The sequence below is a fragment of the Pseudophryne corroboree genome, chromosome 7 (assembly GCF_028390025.1).
Source record: "Pseudophryne corroboree isolate aPseCor3 chromosome 7, aPseCor3.hap2, whole genome shotgun sequence".
NCBI classification, from domain to species: domain Eukaryota; kingdom Metazoa; phylum Chordata; class Amphibia; order Anura; family Myobatrachidae; genus Pseudophryne; species Pseudophryne corroboree.
Genome location: NC_086450.1, coordinates 33,620,352 through 33,644,468, shown reverse-complemented (window position 1 = coordinate 33,644,468; position 24,117 = coordinate 33,620,352). Strand labels below are relative to the sequence as shown.

General features: G+C 47.4%; 1 protein-coding gene across 1 annotated transcript in view; it reads left to right on the top strand.

The window, feature by feature from the left end:
* LOC134944328 (NACHT, LRR and PYD domains-containing protein 12-like) overlaps positions 1-24,117 on the top strand; it is a 227,599-nt gene that overhangs the window by 73,484 nt on the left and 129,998 nt on the right. Inside the window, exons 5-11 of the mRNA XM_063932908.1 lie at positions 13-51; positions 2,945-4,649; positions 6,051-6,149; positions 12,590-12,760; positions 21,886-22,056; positions 23,076-23,246; positions 23,371-23,541. Of these exons, the coding sequence (XP_063788978.1) occupies positions 13-51; positions 2,945-4,649; positions 6,051-6,149; positions 12,590-12,760; positions 21,886-22,056; positions 23,076-23,246; positions 23,371-23,541 (2,527 nt within the window). The remainder of the gene's footprint in view (positions 1-12; positions 52-2,944; positions 4,650-6,050; positions 6,150-12,589; positions 12,761-21,885; positions 22,057-23,075; positions 23,247-23,370; positions 23,542-24,117) is intronic.

Genomic DNA, 24,117 nt, shown 5'->3' with positions numbered 1-24,117 from the left:
ATATATTTTCAGTTAATCCAGTGAAGATGTCTTCAAACACCACACTTGAAGGTTAGTAAACAAAATGTTTGAAGACTTTAACAAGAAGGTTAAACCTATCCCAGAGTATGTGGTTAAGTGGCCATGTTTGTATCTTACCACCTGCTCTCCCGAGCTATGATCTAGTCCTCCAGCACTCTCACCTTCTGACAACCTGCTCTCCTACTGTCCTGTGCAGACCCCACCATCCCGATACCAGGGCACCTACATTTGTTTACACTGACTGGCAGGGTGTGTACTTTGAGTTTACTATCCGTTATCATTTCCTGGTGTGTGACTGTAGACAGACGCGCACGCATTCTTAAACAATACGCAAGTTGCAGCGAAAAAGCTAATAAGGCTCTAAGTCAGCACGGTGGTTCATTTTATCAGAAGCTAATTACCTACTGGTATGTTACTGTGAGTGTGGAAATGTACACAGAGAGAACATGCAAACTCCTCACAGATAGGCGCTGCTCGCAATCAAACCCATGACCCTGATGCTGTATAAGACATCAATACCAACCACTGTGTCTCCGTACTATCACCAGCCCGCAGTATAGTGGACGTGGAAAATAATTTTCCCATCCAGACAAATATCTGGATAGAGCATACTCCCTGTAACACGTATGACAGTTGTGTATCGCTTTGATGAAGGATGAAAGCAGGTACATTGCATGCTGCTGCACTAGGTGATTGCATGCGTCACCTGCTGTGCATCAGGCTTGCGTCTGGCTTGTAGCATGCAGCCTGGTTGTAAACAGGAAATTGTGGATGCAATGGAAATGATCTCTTTACACTGGCAGGCGCGTGCAGAGTGGATCCAACGTGCACTCCTGAGCCAAAGCTTATCGGCCTTTAGTTTTATGGAATAGAGCACCTTAAGGTAGCACGGTAAGCTCATCCCCATTTACTGGTGTCATATTAAGCAACACAAGTGTGATCAGCTCTGACCAGTTCACTTCACCAGTAACCACGCACTGTGGTGGTCATTCCGAGTTGTTCGCTCGCTAGCAGTTTTTAGCAGCCGTGCAAACGCTATGCCGCCGCCCACTGGGAGTGTATCTTAGCTTAGCAGATGTGCGAACGAACGGATCGCAGAGCGGCTACAAATTTTTTTGTGCAGTTTTAGAGTAGCTTCAGACCTACTCAGCGCTTGCGATCACTTCAGACTGTTCAGTTCCTGTTTTGACTTCACAAACACGCCCTGCGTTCGCCCAGCCACGCCTGCATTTTCCCTGGCACGCCTGCGTTTTTCCGAACACACCCTGAAAATGATCAGTTGACACCCAGAAACGCCCACTTCATGTCAATCGCTCTGCGGCAACCAGTGCGACTGAAAAACTTTGCTAGACCCTGTGTGAAACTACATCGTTCGTTGTAATAGTACGACACACGTGCGCATTGCGCCGCATGTGCATGCACAGAAGTGCCGTGTTTTTGCCTCATCGCTGCACAGCGAACGAATGCAGCTAGCGATCAACTCGGAATGACCCCCTGTATGTCTTGCTGCTGGTGGTAGAGTACATGCGAGATTTCACATCTTCCTTTAATGTGAAATAAATATGTTCATGTCATGCATACCGCCAAATTCAATTAGCCGTAAAAAGCCGTTAATACTAAAAATAACTTGATTTTATTACAAATCACAAAAAGTACCTATTCAATTGTTGGCAAATAGGATTAGCAGTAGTTTTACTGCAAATTTCAATTTACCACCTCTGAGCAGATGAAAAGTTGGGAAAAATCCCTATTTTAAATTAAAAATGTTGGAATTTGGTTCAGAACCCCTGGGACACCCCCCTGAAAAGCTAATTAGGCACTTAGAAGTTTTTTATTATTTTGAATTGGCCAATAATGATATCAGTTTTGAGGATAAAAAGTGTAGAATGATGGAAATTGGGGTACAAGGTATGGGACAGGTATGTTGGGATGCTTTATCAGTGGGACAAGTGTTTTTAGACTTGCAGATGGGAGTGATCAGTCTGTTTCCACTTTTTAAGTCCACTAAAATGACCCAAATATATACTTATATCGATTTTTACGTACCCAAAATTAAATTTGAGCACTTATTTTGCTGGAAAAAATAGCTTTCTATCATTTTTTTAAATTTTTAATAATACATTTTTATACTGTTATCCAGTGTTAGTTTAGCTTTTTTTGGGGGGAACAGGCAGATTTACCCATTTTTCACTTGTCACTTTCCTGTTTTTGTGAATTTACAATTGAATAGGTGAATCACTGAAGCGTGCATTCTCAAAAAAGCCAGAAGAACAGCATTTGCAGTAAAATACCACAATTTTGTGGCTAGTTGAACTTGGCCCATATATAGTCTTTGACCTATTGAGGATAGCCAGGGGGCCACCACCCAATTACTTGCCAAATGTAGTAGCCTGCAAGATTTCAGCCCTGTAGCCACTAGATTTGGCAAATTCAGGTTTTTAGGCAAATCCAGGATGGTCTTGAGAACGGGTTGGGTATGGGAGACCGGCAGTTGGGATACCGTGGGTCACCATACCGACACCCGGTGTTTAGATTGCCGGCAGGGCGTGAGCACAACAAAGCCACGCAGCGGACTCGGTGGCTTGCTGCGTCTGCCACAGGCTCTATTATCACTCTATGGGTGTCGTGGACACTAACGAGTGACAATAGTCCCTGTCAGTTGGCATGCCAACTGTCGGGCTTTCCACCGGGTGGGATTTCAACGCTGCTATAGTGACCAGTGGTCTCCTGACCGCTGGTCACATAACCGCATCCCTTGAGAACACATCTTCACGTACAAGCTCAGTTTTCATACCGTATAGTTGTTGCTTGTTGACTATGCAGAGCTTTACTAAAAATGTGTGCCAGATTTGGTTACTTACAGACAGTATGAGTTGTCAGAATAGTATTTATTATTGATGTGTACTCTTATTTTCCCATACAGATAACCGATTAATGTATGTGAATTATGTGAGAAAAAAATACCATCGAATTGAAGATCGTAATGCAAGGATAGGGGAGGTTGTCTTTCTAGACAAGAGATACACCAACCTTTTACTGATCAAGAGCCATCGGGGTGAAGAGGAGAGACAACATGAACTAACATCCTCAGGCCAGAGGCATCTACAGATTATGGCAAACAGATCATCAAATGAGTATTCCCCAACCACTATTCAAGATCTTTTTGATTCCGACGATGATGAGACTGTTCCCAATGCTGTGGTGTTACAGGGACCTGCTGGGATAGGAAAAACGATGACCTCCCAAAAGATCATGCTGGACTGGGCCTCTGGCAATCTGTATATAGACAAGTTTCATTTTGTGTTCTACATAAGCTGTAGAGAAGTCAACAGCATCACTGGTAAAATAAGCCTAGCTGGATATTTATCCAACTATTGTGGACTGACATGTCCATCTGATTTTTTGCGGTCAATCTTCTTAAACTCTGAAGGGATTCTTTTTATTGTTGACGGTTTTGATGAACTAAAATTGTCTTCAATGAATGACACTGAGGTTTGTGACGACCCCTTTCAGATGGTCTCTGGAGAGATCTTTCTGAACAGTCTGTTTAGGAAAAAATTGCTCAGGGAAAGTTCACTAATCATCACCACAAGACCATTCTCATTGATGCAGTTGAAGAACCTTGTGAAAAACCCCCGATATGTGGAAATTCTGGGATTTACAGGGAAGGACCGTGAAGAATATTTTTACTGTTTTTTTGAAACCAAAGAACAAGCAGATCTGGCTCTTAGTGCGATTAAGGACAACGATACTCTGTTCACCATGTGTTCTGTCCCTATAACTTGCTGGATTGTATGTACTGTAATAAAACAGCAACTAAGAGAAGGACTTGGTGTGGTTGATTGCAAGACCTCCACATCCATTTATCTACTGTACCTAAAGAGTTTAATAAAGTATCACGGAAGGAACTCTGCCCAGTCTGTGAACACATGTATAAAGAGGTTGTGTACTTTGGCCAATAAAGGAGTTTGGGACGGAAGAATTCTATTCGAAGAAGGAGATCTTAGAAGACATACAGTGTCTATGTCGGAGCTTGAGTCTGTGTTTCTGAATGAGAACATCTTTCAAAGGGACGTTGACACCCACACGTGCTACAGCTTCATCCATCTGAGCGTACAGGAGTTCTTTGCTGCTCTCTACTATGTCCTGGGCGGATCGAAGTTTTACTACTTCTTGACAAGGAAAAAACTCAAGGCTCTCCTGGAAGCATCAAGTTCTCATCCACATCTAACATTAGTTGTGCGATTCTTATTTGGTTTTTTAAGTGAAAGAAAAATTGGGGAGACTCTGAGGAGCATTGGCTGCACCATTACCTTCCGAGCCAAACCTGTCTTGGAGAAATGGTTGGAAAGAAGTCTGTCAGAACACCATAACGAAATACTTTGCTGCCTTTATGAGACCCAGGATAAGGACTATATAAGGAGAATGATGTCTCACATACCTCATGTAAACATTGAAGGTCTTTATCATGGTGGAAAAAGAGTCCAGGAGAATATTGGTGCCCAGGCCCTAGCCTACTGCTTGGAGAGAAGTCCAGAAGAACATATTATCACTTTTAGGGACTACATAATAGGACCAAAGGCTCGGAATGTTCTATCTCCGGCACTTTCCAAATGTTCACAAATTCGGTATGTATTTGCCATTTTAGTGAAAACAAGGCCTAGAGAATTGTAGGTGTTCAGAAAGTAAACCAGGATTTGAATCTAATACTAGTTAATGAGTATGAATGATTTTTAAGTACCACAGGGCAGCCAGGGCAGATGCCCAGCCCCCCCCCCCCCCCCCCACCTCCCACCTCCCGTCATAACTACATCACCAGTATGGGAGGCAATTGTCTTATTTTCAATTTTATTTGTCGGGGTCAACATGTTATACACCCTCTAGTATCCTGCATGCTTTGTTGCCTGAAGTGTCCAGCATGTTATATATCCTTCAATGACCTGCATGTTATATACCCTCTAGTAACTTGCATGCTTTGTTGCCTGAAGTGTCCAGCATGTTATATAGCCTCCAATGACCTGCATGTTATATATCTTCCAGTGATCAGCATGTTATATAGCCTACAGTGATCAGCATGTTATATACCTTCTAGTAACCTGCATGTTCTGTTTCCTGCAGTGTTCAGCATGTTATATATCCTCCAATGACTTGCATGTTATATATCTTCCAGTGATCAGAATGTTATATAGCCTACAGTGATCAGCATGTTATATATCCTCTAGTAACCTGCATGCTTTATTGCCTGAAGTGTTCAGCATGTTATATATCCTCCAGTGACTCCAGTATTCAGCATGTTATATATCCTCCAATGACCTGCATGTTATATATCTTCCAGTGATCAGCATGTTATATAGTTTACAATGATCAGCATGTTATATACCCTCTAGAAACCTGCATGTTCTGTTGCCTGCAGTATTCAGCATGTTATACTGGTCATCCTCCAGTTATCACATGCTACATATCCTCCAGTGACCAGCATCTCATATATCTTCTAGTAACTTGCATGTTCTATTGCCTGCAGTGACCAGTATGTTATACAAATGACCTGCATCTTATATATCCCGTAGTGACCAACATGTTCTATACCGACAAGTGACCAGCATGCTAGAGTCCATATCCTCCAGTGACCCGTATATTCTATATACTCCAGTGATCTGCATCTTCTATATTATCTAGTATCCAGTATATTAAGTAGTATTCGGAACCAGCGACCAGTATGTTATACTGTAAATCCTCCAGTGACCAGCATGTTACATAGACCCCACTTATAGTATGTTGTACCAGGACCAGCATATTACATTTGCCCTGCCTGCCAGCATTAATATTTTTTAATTTATCAAAGTGTAATAGTTATTAAGGATAATTAATGTCATTTTTTTTCAATCATTTCAACTTTGTATCTCATTTAAGTATTACAGATCATAAACATCAATGTGCCGCAGAGGTTGCTAAGTTACGTGATATACCAACATATGCGTAACGATTTTATAAAATGATTTACAGTTAATATTGTCTGTTATTCCCCACAGGTTCATAGGCTGCAGATTTCCCGATAACAGGGAAGACGTGTATCAGGATGACTCTAGGTTGTCCGGGCTGCTGACACCGTGCCGGATCCAGGATCTAGAGTAAGTAGGCTAAAGACATTGGGCCTGATTCATGTTTGTAAGTAAAGCAAAGAACCAAGTCATTTTGTGTCTGGGACAAACCATGTTGCCCTGCAAGGGGAGCAAATACATTTATAATTTTTTTCTATGCAGGGTAAATAATGTCTGTTTTTACATGTAACCCACAAATGGTAGACAGCTTTATTTTTACACTGCAATTTAGATTTCAGTATGAACACACCCCTCCCAAATCTAACTCTCTCTGCACATGTTACACCTGCCCCACCTGCAGTGCAGCATGGTTTTGCCCAGTTGCTTGCTTACTTGCTTTACTTACAAACATGAATCAGGCCCAGTGTGAACAGCAGAAGCCAGTTCATCTAGTGAGATCCTCAGTTATATGGGACACACAATACAGTATGTTGTCTAGCATGGTTCCCCATGAGCCTGAAACACTGGGGGTGATTCCGAGTTGTTCGCTCGCTAGCTGCTTTTAGCAGCATTGCACACTCTAGGCCGCCGCCCTCTGGGAGTGTATCTTAGCATAGCAGAATTGCGAACGAAAGATTAGCAGAATTGCGTATAGAAAATTCTTAGCAGTTTCTGAGTAGCTCCAGACCTACTCACAAATAGCGATCAGTTCAGACAGTTTTGTTCCTGGTTTGACGTCACACACACGCCCAGCGTTCGCCCAACCACTCCCCCGTTTCTCCAGACACTCCCGCGTTTTTCCCTGAAACGCCTGCGTTTTTCCGCACACTCACAGAAAACGGCCAGTTTCCGCCCAGAAACACCCACTTCCTGTCAATCACACTACGATCAGCAGAACGATGAAAAAACTTTGTTACGCCGTGAGTAAAATACCAAACTTTTGTGCTAATTTACTTGGCGCAGGCGCGCTGCGTACATTGGGCATGCACAGTTTGCGACTAATCGCTCCGTAGCGAAAAAAAATAACGAGCGAACAACTCGGAATGACCCCCACTGTGTCTCCACATCCGACTACAGATGCCAAGGTACATACACGGTTTCTCTGCAAATTGCCCATTAGATGGGCTCACACAAAATGGAGGGGAGATACGGGCATTGATCTCTTTGGCGAATACAACTGGGGGAGAGACAAAACTACTCTGCTAGGTGACACCGATGGACTTGATGTGTGACATATGTAAATCTGTGTACAACTGAGTCTGAATCTGTGTATAAAGTGCTACAATGCAGTTGCCTCAGCTTTTTCTCACGCCAAGTTCCGCTGTGCTCCATCTGTGGCTTTTCACATGTGTAAAACTAATCCATGTGCAGTGAAAGCCACAGCCCAGCGTATGTGGGTGGTCATTCCGAGTTGATCGCTCGCTAGCAGTTTTTAGCAGCCGTGCAAACGCTATGCCGCCGCCCACTGGGAGTGTATTTCAGCTTAGCAGAAGTGCGAACGGTTCTATTGCAGAACAGCTACCAAAAAAAATTGTGCAGTTTCAGAGTAGCTCCAGACCTACTCAGCGCTTGCAATCACTTCAGACCATTCAGTTCCGGATTTGACGTCACAAACACGCCCTGCATTCGCCCAGCCACGCCTGCGTTTTTCCAGGCACGCCTGCGTTTTTCCGAACACTCCCTGAAAGACCTTGCCACTCCCCTTGCCCTAACCATCTCCCCTCCCTCCACAGCCTAACCCAACCGAACCAAAGCGGGGAGGAGGGCATGCATTGTGGACTTGCCCTGTCCTGGGCGTCTCCCCGCATGCTAGTGTAAAGGTTTGTAGTTGTGCAAATTTTCGCACAACTGTAACCCATACTGAATTAGGCCCATAGTGTATGATATTCACTGCAGATGGAAATCGCTAATCACTCATAGGCAGTAATATTTTTATACATATATATATATATATATATATTTGATATATATATATATATATATATATATATATATACAGGTTGAGTATCCCTTATCCAAAATTCTAAATCCCACATTTTTGGGTCTCCTACTGAGATAATGACATATACATTAAATATTATGTGTATATATAGATATATTATACTAGGTGCTTCATCGCGCCCTACGGGCGCTCTTCACATCGTCGCAAGGAGCTACGCCCCTTTAACCCTTGCATGCCTATATGGGGTTCAATATTTGTATTATATGGAGTATTACCTGCATTCCTTTGTTAGTGGTTAAATATTGCACAATGAAAGGGCGTGCGATGGTGAAAGAGGCACAGCCCCTTGCAACGGCGTGAACAGCACCTGCAGGGCACGATGTACAGTATGAGCGGGTGCAGGGAGGACTGCGGATGGGGGAGGGTGTCTGTAGATGCTGCAGGTGGAGGGGGGCAGATGCGGGGGGGCCCGGATGGGGAAGGGTTGGGACGTGCTGCGGGTGGGGGAGAGACAGATGAGTGGGGGCTGTAGATGGGGGAGGGGTCCGGAGGCACTGCAGGTGGGGGAGGGGCAGTAGTGCCACGGGGGAGGGGCAGGTGCAGGGATGTTGCGGATGGGTGAAGGGTTCCGGAGGTGCTGTGGGATGGGAAGAGGCGGGGGTGCCGGGGGTGGGGTAGGGGGTCTGGAGGCACCGCGGTGGGGGAGAGGCAGGTGCGGCGGACGGGGAAGGGGGTCCGGAGGCGCTGCAGGTGGTGGAAGGGCAGGTGCGGAGGTGCCGTGGGTGGGTGAGGGGGGGACCGCGAATGGAGGAGGGTGTCTGCAGATGCTGCGGGTGGAGGGGGGCAGGTGTAGGGGGAGACATATATGGGGGGTGGATGGTGGAGGGGGTATGGAGGTGCTGTGGGTGGTGGGGGAGTGGGAGCCGCTGGTGGTGTAGAGGGTCTGGAGGCACAGCGTGTGGGGGAGGGGTGGAGTGTCGCATGTGGTGGAGGGGAAGATGCGGAGGTGTGGTGCATTGGGGAGGGGTCTGGAGACGCTGCGGGTACTGTACCTTCCAAAAAGGTAGTTGGAGGGTATGCAGTAAAAGGGCCAGGACAGGGGTGACGGGGCCAGGACAGGGGTGACGAGGCCAGGACAGGGGCGACGGGGCCAGCGTAGGGGCGGCAGGACCAGGATTTGGTTGACAGGGTCAGGATTTGGTTGACAGGGCCAGGATAGGGGTGACAGGGCCAGGATAAGGGTGACAGGGCCAGGATAAGGGTGACAGGGACATGACAGAACACAGGGCACGGGAGAGATTGGTATTAGGGACAAAACAGTGGTGACAGACAGATGTGTCTTACCGGAGTCACTGCTGCTGGCTGCTGCTGTTCCACTCCAACCTGTTTGGATCTGCTGCTGGTGGAGACTTGGCATGGCTGACTCTCTCAGGCTGGAGTCCTGCTTCCTCTGCCCGTCCGCATCCCTCCCCCCCACTCCTCAGTCACACACCGCGGACCTAGCGTGGCTGCCGGGCACTGTGGTAAGGGGAGACTGGGAGTGACTGGTTAGCCCCCAGGAGATGCTGTGGCTGGAGGGAGGAGGGGGTCATAGCATGCACGCGGCGCGGACCTTGCGGCTGCCGGGCACTGTGGTAAGGGGAGACTGGGAGTGACTGGTTAGCCCCCAGGAGACGCTGCGGCTGGAGGGAGGAGGGGGTCGGAGCCTGCAAGCAGCGCGGACTTCTGCAGCGCTGCCCGCCGGCTAAAGTGTGTGAAGGAGCTGGGCGCACCTCACTGCGGGCAGCAGCTCTGCAGCTAGCGGTGGGGTTGCCGGGGCTGGAGATAACAGAGGCAGTACGGAACCTGCACAGCGGCAGGTGCCCCACAAAACTGCAGCTAAGAAGCGTGGAGTGTGCTAGAAAGTGACGCTCCTCCGCGCCAGAGAGCCCCTGCTGAGTATGCTGATGTGGGGGGTCAAGTACACAGTGAGCCGGTGCCCGTCTGTCTGTATGGCATACCCCTTCACACACCCCCATACCTCCCAACTGTCCCGATTTTCGCGGGACAGTCCTATTTTTTTGGGTCTGTCCCACTGTCCCGCCCGTGGGCCGCAGTGTCCCGCGGTGGGGGGGGGGGGCAGTTGGGAAGCTCCTGTACTCGCTGTTCTGCTAAGCATGCACACAGCATCTATTTAGTGGAGACAGAGGGAGAGGGGGCATCAGGGCATACTTGCCTACTCTCCCGGAATGGCCGGGAGGCTCCCGAAAATCGTGTGACCCTCCCGGGCCCCCGGAAGAGCAGGCAAGTTTCCCGATTTGCGGGGTCCCCCCTGCCTGTCCGCCCACTTAGTGTGTAAAGTGGGCGGTCCGGGCAGTCGATGACGCGATTCTTGCTGAATCGCGTCATCATAGCCACGCCCCCTGCAGTGTAATGCCGGTGATCGCGGCATTACAGAGCGGGGGCATGGCTTAAAGGAGGTGTCACTGTGACCCCACCCTGCTCCGCCCCACCCTACCCTTGCTCCGCCCCCGTTCCGCCTCCGGTCACCCCCTCCTTTACAGCACAGCCTCCCCTGCCCGCCCGCTGAGCCGACCTGGCCGCTCTCTCCCGCAGAGAGCAGCCAGAATATCGGTAAGTATGCATCAAGGGGTACGGATTAAGGGTGGGCCCAGGGGGTACGTACCCCGGGCCTCACAGTTTTAGGGGGGCCCCCAGCTGGAGTAGCTCTGTCCCAGCTCTGAGGCTCCCCCGTCCTGCCAGCAACAGCGGCAGCATTATGCTATAGTCAGCACACGCTGCTGCGTGTAGGCAGGTCTGTGGTGTCGCAGGGAGGCAGCAGCCTCCCTGCTGTCTTCTGCCTGTGCGGGTGTGTAAGGGGGAGCAACCACCCCCTCTGGATTTACCCCTAGCTGAGGGGCCAAAATCCCATAAAATAAAATCACAGAATTTGCATAATGGGGCGTGGCCACGAGGGCCGCGATTAGGCCACGCCCCCAAACCCACAGCAGGCACAGCAATGAGATAGGGTTCCTGTCACAAGTGCCCTGGGCCCCCCGGACTCATAATCCGCCGCTGGGGGCATGCCAGCAGCTCACAGAGCGCTGGGCATGCCCCCTCACTGACGAAAACAGGGGCGTGGCTCGCGATCGCGGGTCCACCCGCGAAGCCACGCCCCCTTTCCCGTTGGTCATGCCCCCTTTTTGCTGTGCGTGTGTCCCTCCTGCCTGAAGAAATCTGGGAGGTATGCACCCCTGCCTGTGCCATGCCCATACCATCTGCTCCTGCTCCAAGTCTCCTATAGATTTGCCCAGATCTGTGACTCATTTGACTAACTCCGCCCAGTGTTTTGACTCCGCCCAGCGTTAGCAAATGAAGCACAAAGTCACAGATCTGGGCTATTATATAGGAGATAGATATATAAATGAAATATACATATATATATATATATATATATATGTCATTATCTTAGTAGGGGAACAAATTTTTTTTCTTTTTAGAATTTTGGATAAGGGATACTCAACCTGTATATATATATATATATGCGTAGAAAAAGAATACAGCGCCACTTGTGAGGTGGAATCTCAGTAATGAAATATATATATATATATACAGATAATCTGCTTAAAAAAAACTTAAGAACACCATAAATAAGCACACACAACCTTTTTAACTTATAGGTGTTAGCCAGCCCCTAAAGATGCAATACTGGTATAGTACTGCTGTGTGTATGAGAAATTGAGGGATAGGGGTATCGGCGACGAGTGTTGCTAAAAAAAATAGAGTATAAGCTTATAATTTAAGACCCAAAAATATATAAATATTAAAAAGGTTTAATACATATGAGAGTAAAAAAAATCCATATAAATAAATAAAAATATGTATTAAACCTTTTTAATATTTATATATTTTTGGCTCTTAAATTATAAGCTTATAGTCTATTTTTTAGCAACACTCGTCGCCGATACCCCTATCCCTCCATTTCTTATATATATATATATACAGTATATATATAGTATATACATGCACAACTGCACCCATGATATATATACACCTGTGACAGTATATAAAAAATAAGAGGTGAAAAAATTGAAAAGGAAATAAAGTAAATGGTGTCATAAAATAAAAAATAGTGTATAGCATAGCAAAATGGGAATTTAATTACGGGATAATTAAAAGTGACTTCCCATCTGGAAATGGATCACATGTACCTCAGAAGAAGTAACTAGCCATAGTATGATACAGTATAATAAAGGGTGGAATTTCCTGATGATCAAACTATTGGTATTCACTGTACCAGAAAATGGAAAATTTCAGGCACATTAAAATCAATTGTATCACGGTTCGAGGATCTCCTACACATAATCAGATCTCCATAGATGAGTTTGAAGGGAACCAGTTACCTCAAAGTTATTTAGTTGCCCATACAAGCAATAAACTTCTAGCTTTCATTCATCTAGTGCATTCTCTAAAGTGATAGCTGGAATGTAATTGGTTGCTATGGACAACACCTTGTCATCTTTAAAAGGCTTGATTATTTTTTGGGATAACTACAGCTTCCATATAAATGATGCTGCATAGTCTGTTATGCTTCCTTCCTTCCATCTAGTCTGTGTCATTGTAAAGTGACCTCAGCCTGCTGTGATGATCTCCGCATTTTGATCACTGAGAGCCGCTCTCTCCTCCGACTGGTCCTGTCCGTGAATGATCTGCAGGACTCTGGTGTACAACGTCTGTGTGATGGACTAAGACAACCAGGCTGCACCCTACAAGAGCTTAGGTAAGTGCTCTCAGTACAAGCCTTAGATGATACAAGTGTTGGTGGGAGATTAGGGTGATAAGTGCCACTTCATTTGTAGAGACTTATATGGGGGTAACGGTTAGATATAGGGGAAAACCAGGATTCCCCAGGAGACATATTGGAATGGGATTACTCTCTGGGGTGCAGGAGAACTGTATATAAGACATTTCTGATTTGGATCTTTCCAGTATTTGTATAATAAAGTGATTCCGAAGGATTGCATTCCAAAATATTCCACTTTATTGAAGGCATAATTGAAAAATAATACCTGGAAAGATGGAATGATAATATCTCAGTGCCAACATTCTTTAGGCATTTTGTGGAATGACTGCTGGTTTCATCGAAAATGGCATGCTGATAATTTAGGCATTACAGGCCGCATGTAATGATGCCCGAGTTCAGTTTGTTCCAGCTCCACCTCACCTACAGCACAAGGGTTATTACTCAAACCTGTTTGTGGTACCGAAACCGGACGGTTCGGTAAGCCCAATATTAGACCTAAAAACATTGAACCCTACGTGAGGGAATTCGAATTCAATATGGAGTCTCTGAGAGCGGTGATCTCAGGTCTGGTGGAGGGGAAATTCCTAGTATCCCTGGATATCAAAGATGCATACCTTCCCATTCCGATCTGGCCGCCTCACCAGGCTTATCTCAGATTTGAGCTGCTGGACTGTCACTATCAGTTCCAGGGACTGCCATTTGGCCTCTCCACAGCACCGAGGGTATTCTCCTAGGTCATGACAGAGATGATGCTCCTCCTCCGCAGACAGGGAGTGAACATAATTCCATACCTGGACGATCTGCTGATAAAAGCATCTTCCAGGGAGAGGCTGTTACAGAGTATTGCTCTCTCAACTCGCCTACTCCAGGATCTTGGGTGGTTCCGGAACCTTCCAAAGTCAAATTTGGAGCCGTCAGAAAGCGTTGGTGATCCAATCAATGGTCTGGGATGTCCTGAAGCCAGCCCGGATATCGGTTCGTCAGTGCATTCGGCTTCTGGGGAAGATGGTAGCCTCCTACGAGGCTTTACAGTACGGAAGATTCCACGCACGGTTCTTCTAACTGGCTCTCAAGGACAAATGGTTGGGATCACATCTTCACATGCACCAGCGGATTCGCATGTCGCCGAAAGCCAGAAATTTCACTCCTCTGGTGGCTGCAGACTTCTCACCTACTCGAGGGCCGCAGGTTCGGGATTCAGAATTGGATTCTTCTAACTACGGATGCAAGTCTCAGAGGTTAGGGAACAGTCACCCAAGGGGAGGACTTCCAAGGAAAGTGGTCAAGTCAGGAAGCTCTCCTTCCGGTAAATGTTCTGGAACTAAGGGCCATATACAACGGCCTTCTACAAGCAGCATATCTTCTGAAAGATCAAGCCATTCAAGTTCAGTCGGGCAAAGTCAGGGCGGTGCCCTACATAAACAGGCAAGGCGGAACGAAGAGCAGATCTGCAATGTCAGAGGTAACGAGAATCCTCCTCTGGGCAGAAAGACGTGCTGGCGCTGTCAACAATTTTCATTCCGGGAGTGGACATCTCTGAAGCAGACTTCCTCAGCAGACGCGATCTCCATCCAGGAGATTGGGGCCTCTATCCAGAGGTATTCGCAGAGGTAACAAGCCGATGGGGTGTACCTCAGATAGACATGATGGCCTCTTGCCTCAACAAGAAGCTTTGGAGGTACTGTTCCAGGTCAAGAGACCCACAGGCAGTGAGTGGACGCCCTGGTAACTCCATGGGTGTCCCAGTCAGTGTATGTGTTCCCTCCACTTCCACTCATCCCAAAGATTCTCAAACTAATAAAATGAATAAGAGTTCAGGATCCTCTTTGCTCCGGACTGGCCAAGAAGGGCTTGGTATGCGGATCTCCTGGGATTACTCTTGGAGGATCCGAGGCCTCTTCTTCTTCGCGAGGACCTTCTTCAACAGGGGTCGTTCGCTTATCCAGACTTACCGCGGCTACGTTTGACGGCATGGAGGTTGAACGCCAGATCTTAGCTCGGAAAGGCATTCTGAAAAAGGTCATTCCTCCAGGCTAGGAAGGGAGTAACGTCAAAACATTACCATCGGATTTGGTAAAAAGTATGTGTCTTGGTGTGAATCCAAGCAGTTTCCTACGGTGGAGTTTCTTCTAAGACGTTTTCTACTATTTCTGCAAGCAGGTGTGGATGAGGACCTACGCTTGGGCTCCATAAAAGTCCAGATTTCGTCCTTGTCCATTTTCTTCCAGAAACAATTGGCTGCCCTCCCTGAGGTTCAGACATTCTTGAAAGGCGTTCTGCACATCCAACCACCCTTTGTGCCTCCTACGGCACCTTGGGATCTTAATGTGGTGTTGCAGTTCCTGAAATCGGATTGGTTCGAACCTTTGCGAGAGGTGGACGTAAAGTTTCTTACTTGAAACGCTGTCACAGGGGGCATTGTCGCACAAGAGCCCTTACTTGATTTTCCATGAAGATAGAGCTGAGCTCAGAACGCGTCAGCAATTTCTTCGAAAGGTTGTGTCGGCTTTTCATATCAACCAACCTATTGTGGTGCCAGTAGCTACTGACACCTCGATTACTCAAAGTCCTTGGATGTTGTGAGGGCTCTGAAGATATATGTGAAGAGAACTTCTCGTCACAGAAAGTCGGACGCTCTGTTTGTCCTTTATGATCCCAACAAGGTTGGGTGTCCTGCTTCTAAGCAGACACTTTCTTGCTGGATGAGGTTTTTTATCCAGCATGCTTATTCTATGGCAGGCTTGCTGTGTCCAAAATCTGTTAAGGCCCACTCTACTCGTAAAGTGGGTTCTTCCTGGGCGGCTGCTCGGGAGGTCTCGGCTTTACAGCTTTGCCGAGCAGCTACTTGGTCAGGGTCGAACACGTTTGCTAAGTTCTACAAGTTCGATGCTTTTGCCTCTGAGGACCTAAAGTTTGGTTTAATCTGTTCTTTAGGTGCCTCAGCACTCTCTCTCCCGTACTGGGAGCTTTGGTACATCCCCATGGTACTAAATGGAACCCCAGCATCCTCTAGGACGCAAGAGAAAATAGGATTTTATATACCTACCGGTAAATCCTTTTCTCGTAGTCTGTAGAGGATGCTGGGTGCCCGCCCAGTGCTTCGTTTTCCTAAATTGTTGCTTGGTTAAGTATTGGTTCAGCTGTTGCAGTTCCTATTTCATGCTGGTTAGCAGGGTTTCTTCTAGATCCTGCTGGTTAGCTGCATGCGGGTTAACATGGTTTCTTCATGTTTCATGCTGGTTAACATGGTTTCTTCATGTTGCATGTTGGTTGGCATGGTTTCTTCATGTTTAATGCGGGTTGGCATGGTTTCTCCATTTTGCATGCTGGTCAGCATGGTTTTTCAATTCGGTGTGAGCTGGTGTGATTCTCACCACTATCTGTGTATTTCCTTCTCTCAAAGTATGTCCGTCTCCTCGGGCACAGTTTCTAGACTGAGTCTGGTAGGAGGGGCATAGAGGGAGGAGCCAGCCCACACTATTAAACTCTTAAAGTGCCCATGGCTCCCAAATGACCCGTCTATACCCCATGGTACTAAATGGAACCCCAGCATACTCTATGGACTACGAGGAAAGGATTTACCGGTAAGTAATTAAAATCCTATTTTGTTTAAAAAACTGTGCAGGAGATGGAAAAACTGAATACTCCAGTAAGGTATGGGTGAGGTGGGCTATCTTTTATGGCCGATTTCAAGATGGCGTCCACGTTCGGTACATACCCTAAAAGATAGCCCATCTCACCAATACCTTTCTGGAGTACTCAGTTTTCCCATTCCCTGCACAGTTTTTTAAACAAAAGGGTGTACTGCGACTTTTGAATCACCTTGGGGGTCATTGTGACCCGATCGCTCGCTGCAGTTTGTCGCAGCGCAGCGATCGGGTCGGAACTGCGCATGCGCCGGCACATGGCAGCTTTCGTTACCTAGCGATCGCCTCTGAGACAGAGGCGGTCGCTAGACGGGAGGGGGCTGAACGACAGTGTTAAGCCACCATTTAGGGGGAGCGGTCCGGCCAACGCAGGCGTGGCCGGACCGTTGGGGGGGCATGGCGCGGCGGCTGCTTGATGTGTCACGCAGCCGCTGTGGCCAGCGGGAGCAACAAGCAACTCCCGGCCAGCTGCAGAAGCTGCGCTGGCCGGGAGTTACTCCACAAATACAAAGGCATCGCCTCTGTGCGATGCTTTTGTATTTGTGCGGGGGGGCGGCACTGACATGCGGGGCGGACTCGCCCTGTGCTGGGCGCCCCCCCGCGTTTCTGAATTAACGATCGTAGCTGTGCTAAACTTAGCACAGCTATGATCAACTCGGAATGACCCCCCATGTGTATATATATTATATATGTAAACTGGATACAAAAAAAAAGTATAGACAGGTGTATAAAATAAAACTTGAAAGGACCAGCAATATACAAGGATGTAATATATAAATGTAGGCCTAATAAAATCAATGTCTTAGCTCTGAAGCAGGTGGAATGGTATAGCGTGTCACAAAATTACTGCTACCATCGGACTTAGTACAGGGCTCAGATATTACATAGAGATGAAACTGTAGGGGTGGTATTCATGTGACCGCCGGTCAGCTGACCGACAGTCACATGACCTCCTCCACCAGCCCGACGGGTCACTATCCCGATGGTCGGCATGCCGACCAACAGGGACTATTTCCACTCGTGGGTGTCCACGACACCCATAGAGTGGGAATAGAACCCGTGGCGACCGCAGGTCGCCACCGAGCCAGCAGCGTGGCGAGCGCAGCGAGCCCGCAAGGGGCTTGCTGCACTCGCCCCTCCCCGCCGGGATCCCGGCGTCGGTATGCTGCCGGGATCCCGGCGTCGGTAAGCTGACCGGCGGTCAGGAGACCGCCGGTCAGCCGTACTACACCCAACTGTAGGAGTGTTCCAAAATCATTGGCCTTTACCTATTTCTGACCATTTATCTTGATGTCAGAACATATTGGGTATCTAATAGAAAAACAAAAATTAGAATCGCATTAATCCGCAGTCACAGGACCAGGTGTCTTTTTTAACCAGGACTTAGTTCTTCCCTTGGAATGACTGTAAATCATTTGGCGCTGTCATGAGATCAGCAATGGAAATTCAACAATTACTTTACCTGTTTGTTGTATGGCCACCAATCTCCCCGAAGCAGCCTGCTTCCCGCCTTCACTGGCTCCGAGAAGGGGGGGGGGGAGGAGCAGGTACTAAATACCTCAGTCAACTTGAGGGTCCGGCGGGGGCCCGGGTCTGCTGCCCCCCCCCCACCCCAGAGTATACTTACCTTCATCTAGGAAGCGGGTCCCCCCACCATGGCCACACCATCTTCCAAGCGACTTCTTCAGGGTTGCACATTAAGAGCAAAGACTTTGGAAGATCGGAAGATTCCATTGGCCGACATGGGGGACCCACTTTCCTGGAGCAAGCAAAGTAGGAAGAAGGTTGCCCTGATTGTGAGGTGGAGGCAGAGGCACATGAGAGGCGGCTGTGTCTACTGGCGGTCACCTCTCTGTGACTTTATGCAAATACTGCTGCAAAGTCCTTCCTTGGTTTACATCCATGCGTCCGAATGTGCAGGGACTGAGACAGCCACTGTCAGCATCCGTATACACTGCAATAGCGATTGGTGCATCTTCTGACACCACCATCGGCTGCACCATCATAATAAAATGGCATGCCAGAAGGAGCTCAGCCAGGGGCTAATTCAGACCAGATCGCTGCTGTGCGTTTTCACACAGTGGGCAATCAGGTCTGAACTGGGCATGCGTATGCACCGCAATGCGCAGGCGCGACGGACCGCAGCAACAGGGATCGCCGGGCAGCAACGGGATGGTGCGAAAATTCCGAACGCACCGGCGATCGCAAGGAGATTGACAGGAAGAGGGCGTTTGTGGCAACTGCCCTTTTTCAAGGAGTGTCCGGAAAAACGCAGGAAGGACCAGGCGTTTGGAGAGAGGGTTTCTGACGTCGGCTCCAGCCCCGATCATCGCACTGGAAGAGTAAGTCCTGCTCTGCGCAAAATTAGTTTGTGCAGCTCTGCTACACATCCGAACGCACACTTGCACAGCGATTTTCCCCTCCCCCTGTAGGCGGCGACTACCAGATCGCAGGGATGCAAAACACACACCCTAGCAATCAGGTCTGAATTACCCCCCCTAGTTTGAAAGGGGATCATTGTAAGCTGCACGATCGGAGGTATGAGTGTGAGAAGTATTGCTGATGTTAGGAAGGTTTCTGTGTCTTTTGTCATTGATGCGTGGAAGAACAGTCATTGCAGGAATGCACCTCGCCCTGGAAGACCCCCTGAAACTGCAACCCAGGGACTGGATAGTGATAACCAGGGAGCTGAAAAAGAACAGGGGTCATCCCATGCATTCCATTGCACACGGCTTACAAATGGCCACTAATGTACCAGTTTCCACAAAAACACTTTGTAGGGTGGCCCATGCACTTGGATATTATGGGTGTGCAGCTGCTTATAAAGAATGCAGCCCAGCGCTTACGATGGTGTACAGAGCACAAAAACTGGACAGTGGAACAGTGATGAAGTTATGAAGTGTTATGGAGTGATGAATCACGATTTACGCTTTTCAGATCAGATGGACGTGTTTGGTGATTGCCAGGAGAACGGCTGATGCCAGAGCTTACAGTACCTACAGTACAGCATGGAGGTGGTGGCATCATGCTGTGGGGCTCTTTCAGCTGGTTTGGCATGGCACTAGTTGTAATGCATGGTCACACTAACTCTGAGAAGTATCGAGATGATTGCGATAACTCTGTTCCATGCAGTTCTACGAAAACAATGAGTGTTTTTATCAGGACAACAATGTCACCTGTCAGGTTTCCAGGGTGACGCTGGCTGGTATACAGAAACTTTGGTATACCAGATGGACTGGCCAGCTCAGAGTCCAGATCTCAACCAAAGTGAGAACTTCTGGAATAAATTAGAGCGACAGGTGCGTTCTAGGCTGACTCGACCTTCTTCAGTGTCACAGTTGGTCACTGTACTTAAGGCGGAAAGGCGAAACGTACTGTCTGTCTACGTCGGACTGACTTACCAGGGATCCACTTCCAGTCCATTAATGATGGCACTGTGTTTAGAGGCACCCGGTTCTCTGCATTCGCACCTGCAATCACCCTGTGTGATGACAGCGATGCAGGTAGCGGGTGTAAGGTGCCAGGTGCTTCTAAACATTGTCCAGGCATAAATGGACCTGAAGTGGATCCTCAGTGAGTCAGTCAATGCTGCTGCCTGTTAGCCATGAACTTGTGGACAGTTTGCCAAGAATGATGTCTGCAGTAATTACTGCACGTGGTGGACCTACAAAGTACTGATGTCAATAAAATCTATTTGCTGTCAGTGTCCTATCACTTTTGTCTACATAGTGTATATTCGTTAAATCAGTAACAGTATTAGTGACACATATCTACAACCGGGGGCATTTTAAGACAGGAGAGGGCCCGTGAGCAGCCCCCATTGCGGTCCCCCTCCTCTCCGGCCAGAGCCGGACCTAGGTATAGGCAAACTAGGCAATTGCCTAGGGCATCTGGTATGCCTAGGGCACAAGCAGCTTCTGCTGATTAAAATGATATGCGGCATGCCTATTTTTTGTGTGTAGCATTTCGTATGCAGATACAGCCACAGTCGCACACAGTATATAGGCATGCCGCATATCATTTTAATCAGCAGAAGCTGCTTGTGTATCCTAGCCACATAGCAATGCAAATAAGATGCATTTTCATTAACAAAATAGGCACCCGACATTAGCAGAGCTGCCAGTTGACTCAAGCAGGAACTATATATGTCGTTATGTGTATAAGGGCATTAATAATGTGTAACATACTGTATGTGTAAGGGGCACTATGTGTGTCATTATGTGTATAAGGACACTAATAATGTCTGGCATATGTGTAAGGGACATTATATGTGTCATTATGTGTATAAGGGCATTAACAATGTGCGGCATATGTGTAAGGGAAATTATGTGTATCAGGGCATTAATAAGGGTTGGCATAATGTGTAAGGCGCATTATGTTTATAAGGACATTAATAATGTGTGTCATATGTGTAAGGGGCATTACTGTGTGGTTTTATGTGTGCAAATGCATTACCAATATGTGGCATTATGTGTATAAGGTGCTCTACTGTGTGGCGTAACATATAGAAAAGGCACTACTGTGTGGTCTAATGTGAATAAAGAGCAATATGGTGTGGTGTAATGTTAATAAAGAGCAATATGGTGTGGTGTAATGTTAATAAAGAGCAATATGGTGTGGTGTAATGAGAATAAAGGGCAATATGGTGTGGTGTAATGTGAATAAGGAGCAATTGAGTATGATGTTATGTTAATGAGGGGCACTTCTGTGAGGAGTAATGTATATAAGGTAAAGTGGTACTACTGTGTAATGTAATGTGAATAAGGGACACTATCGCATGATAAATTGTGAATAAAGTTGCACTACTATGAGGCATAATTTGAATTGGGGGTACTATTGTGTGGCCATGCCCCTTGCCAGCAAAAACACCTACCTTTTTGGGCTGTGCATTGAATGTGCGCACTGTTCTTATTTAAATTACAGGGGGTAGGAAAACAAAAAAAAAGGACTGTGGGTGGGGGGTGAGGGTGCTGGGAAAGGGGTGCAGGGTCAGAGGCGGAACTAGGGGTGGTGCTAGGGGGCACCAGCCAAAATCTTGCCTAGGGCATCATATTGGTTAGGCCTGGCTCTGTCTCCGGCAGTGAATAAAGATTGTCATTATGCCAAAGTCTATTGCACATGCTCAGGTCTCCGTGCCTTGTTCCTGGGGACATCTCCATGCACATGTGGAAATCGCTCAGAAATGGCTGCGGTGCCCATTTTCCAAGTGTTTGTGTCTGCAGTGCAGGGTCGCCACAGCGAGACTCCGGAGGGGTCAGTATAATATATAGGTGCAGGGTGTGCACTGTGGGCCCCCTTGGACCAAGGGGCCTAAGTGCACCACACACATTGCACCCATTGTAGAAACACCTATGCCTACAACCTAATAGCTGATATAGCAACAGTTGTATCTATGTTACACAGTGGGGCTGAAAATGTTAAGAAATGACCTAATCCAGATCCATCATCTTTCAGTTTGCAGTGCTGTGGTCTGACGTCCTCCTGCTGTGATGATCTCCGCTCTGTTATTATCACAAACCGGTCTCTGGTCACCCTGGACTTGGCACTGAACTTTCTTCAGGACTGTGGCATACAAGCTCTGTGTGAGGGACTCAGACATCCAGACTGTAGTCTACAAGAACTTAGGTAAGATCCAGTGGCATATCTATAATGGGTGTAGGTTGTGCCGATTTCCCCAATACTTACCTCTCTGGAGTCCCACGTCGACAGTGGCTACACTGCACTGCAGCCATATTTCTGGTGTTTTGCACTTTGCAAACTTAGTCCCGGAATGGTTTGAGGAACATGGCAAAGAGCACAAGGTGCTGACTTGGCCTCCGCAATCCCCAGAACTCAATCCAATCGATCCTCTGTGGGATGTGCTGGAAAAACAAGTAGGAGACATGGAGGCCCCACCTCGCAACTTACAGGACTCAAAGTATCTGCTGCTTAAGGCCTTGGTGCCAGATACCACAGGACACCTTCAGAGGTCTTATGGGGTCCAGAGCTGTTTCAGTGGCACGAGGGGGACCTACACAATATTAATCAGGCATATTTAATGTTATGGCTGATGGGTGTATATTCTGAAAGGGATATCATCCAGCCACACCCTCATCTTCTGTATATACAGTAAATCATTAACAACATTATCAGAAATTAGGGCTGGATAACGGTTTGTGGGGGTCCCAGGGCAGGAGGCTAGTCAGGATCCCAGAGCTCACAATGCCAACGACTAGCGGTGAAATGGCTCCGCCAGAATACCAGCGCCACAGGCTACTCTCCCTCTGTGGGTGTCCACGACACCTGTAGATGGAGAATATATAATGTGGTGAGCACAGCAAGCCACCGTGCCCACAGCATGGCGAGTGCAGCGAGACCGCAAGGGGCTATCTAGCGCTCGCCCCGCTGCTGGCATACTGGTGGCTGGGATGTCGCTGTAGGTATACTGAACCCCGTAGGGCAACTAATTTGCTGGGGCCCCAACCAATAAGATACGGGGGAGTGGGGGGGGGATGGGTTCAGTGGCCACCTAACCACCTACAGACTAATAACTGAAATATGCTCAAACTGTTCTATCACAGTTTTATTCTGTAAATTATAACTTGATGGTGAGAGTGAGGCTAGAAATGTTAATTACCTAAACCAGATCCCCCGTCTATCCTCAGGGTATGGCACTGCAGTCTGACCCCCGCCTGCTGTGCTGATCTCCGCTCTTTGATTACTACAAACCGCTCCCTGGTCACCCTGGAACTAGGAAGGAACAACCTGCTGGACTCGGGAGTAAAACTTCTTTGCAAGGGACTGAGGCATCCAGATTGCACCCTGCAACGTCTTATGTAAGACCGGATTTAATGTCATGTGTAACCAATCAGCCTCTAGCTATCATTAATCTAGAACATTTGATTTAATATTTTGATGACTACAGCATCCACATGAATGATGTCTTCCATATCCCCGCAGTCTGTGTCATTGTAAAATGACCTCAGCCTGCTGTGATGACCTCCGCACTGTGATCACTGAGAGCTGCTCTCTTCTCCGACTGGACCTGTCCGTGAATGATCTGCAGGACTCTGGGGTACAACGTCTGTGTGATGGACTAAGACACCCAGGCTGCACCCTACAAGAGCTTAGGTAAGTGCTCTCAGTACAAGCCTTAGATGATGCATTGCGGGATCACAGGAACTTTAAACCTACTATTACGTCTTTATTATATATGTATAAATATACATTCCATATACTGTACAAAGAAACGTCACAGTTTAGCATTAGTCTGATTAAGGCTTACACTTGCTGTACATGCCATCTAATAATTCTGAGAACTATTAAAACATTATCATTCAACTACCTAAAGCAGAGAAATGACAACGATGAAGGCAGAAGCCATAATGGAAATAAAGGACCAACCAATCAGCTCGTATCTGTAATTTTTCAAACACAGCCTGTAACATGACAAGAACTGATTGATTGGTTCGCTCTCTTCAAGCACTGATCAATCTCATGAGTAAAGAGGACGGTCAGGATGGCTTCATTTATTTATTATTATTTATTAACAGTTTCTTATATAGCGCAGCAAATTCCGTTGCGCTTTACAATTGGAAATAACAATGATATAACAAAACTGGGTAATAGCAAACAGTCATAGAGGTAGGAAGGCCCTGCTCACAAGCTTACTGTTAGGCGCCGGGGTCCGCTTGTCTGCGCGGCCCG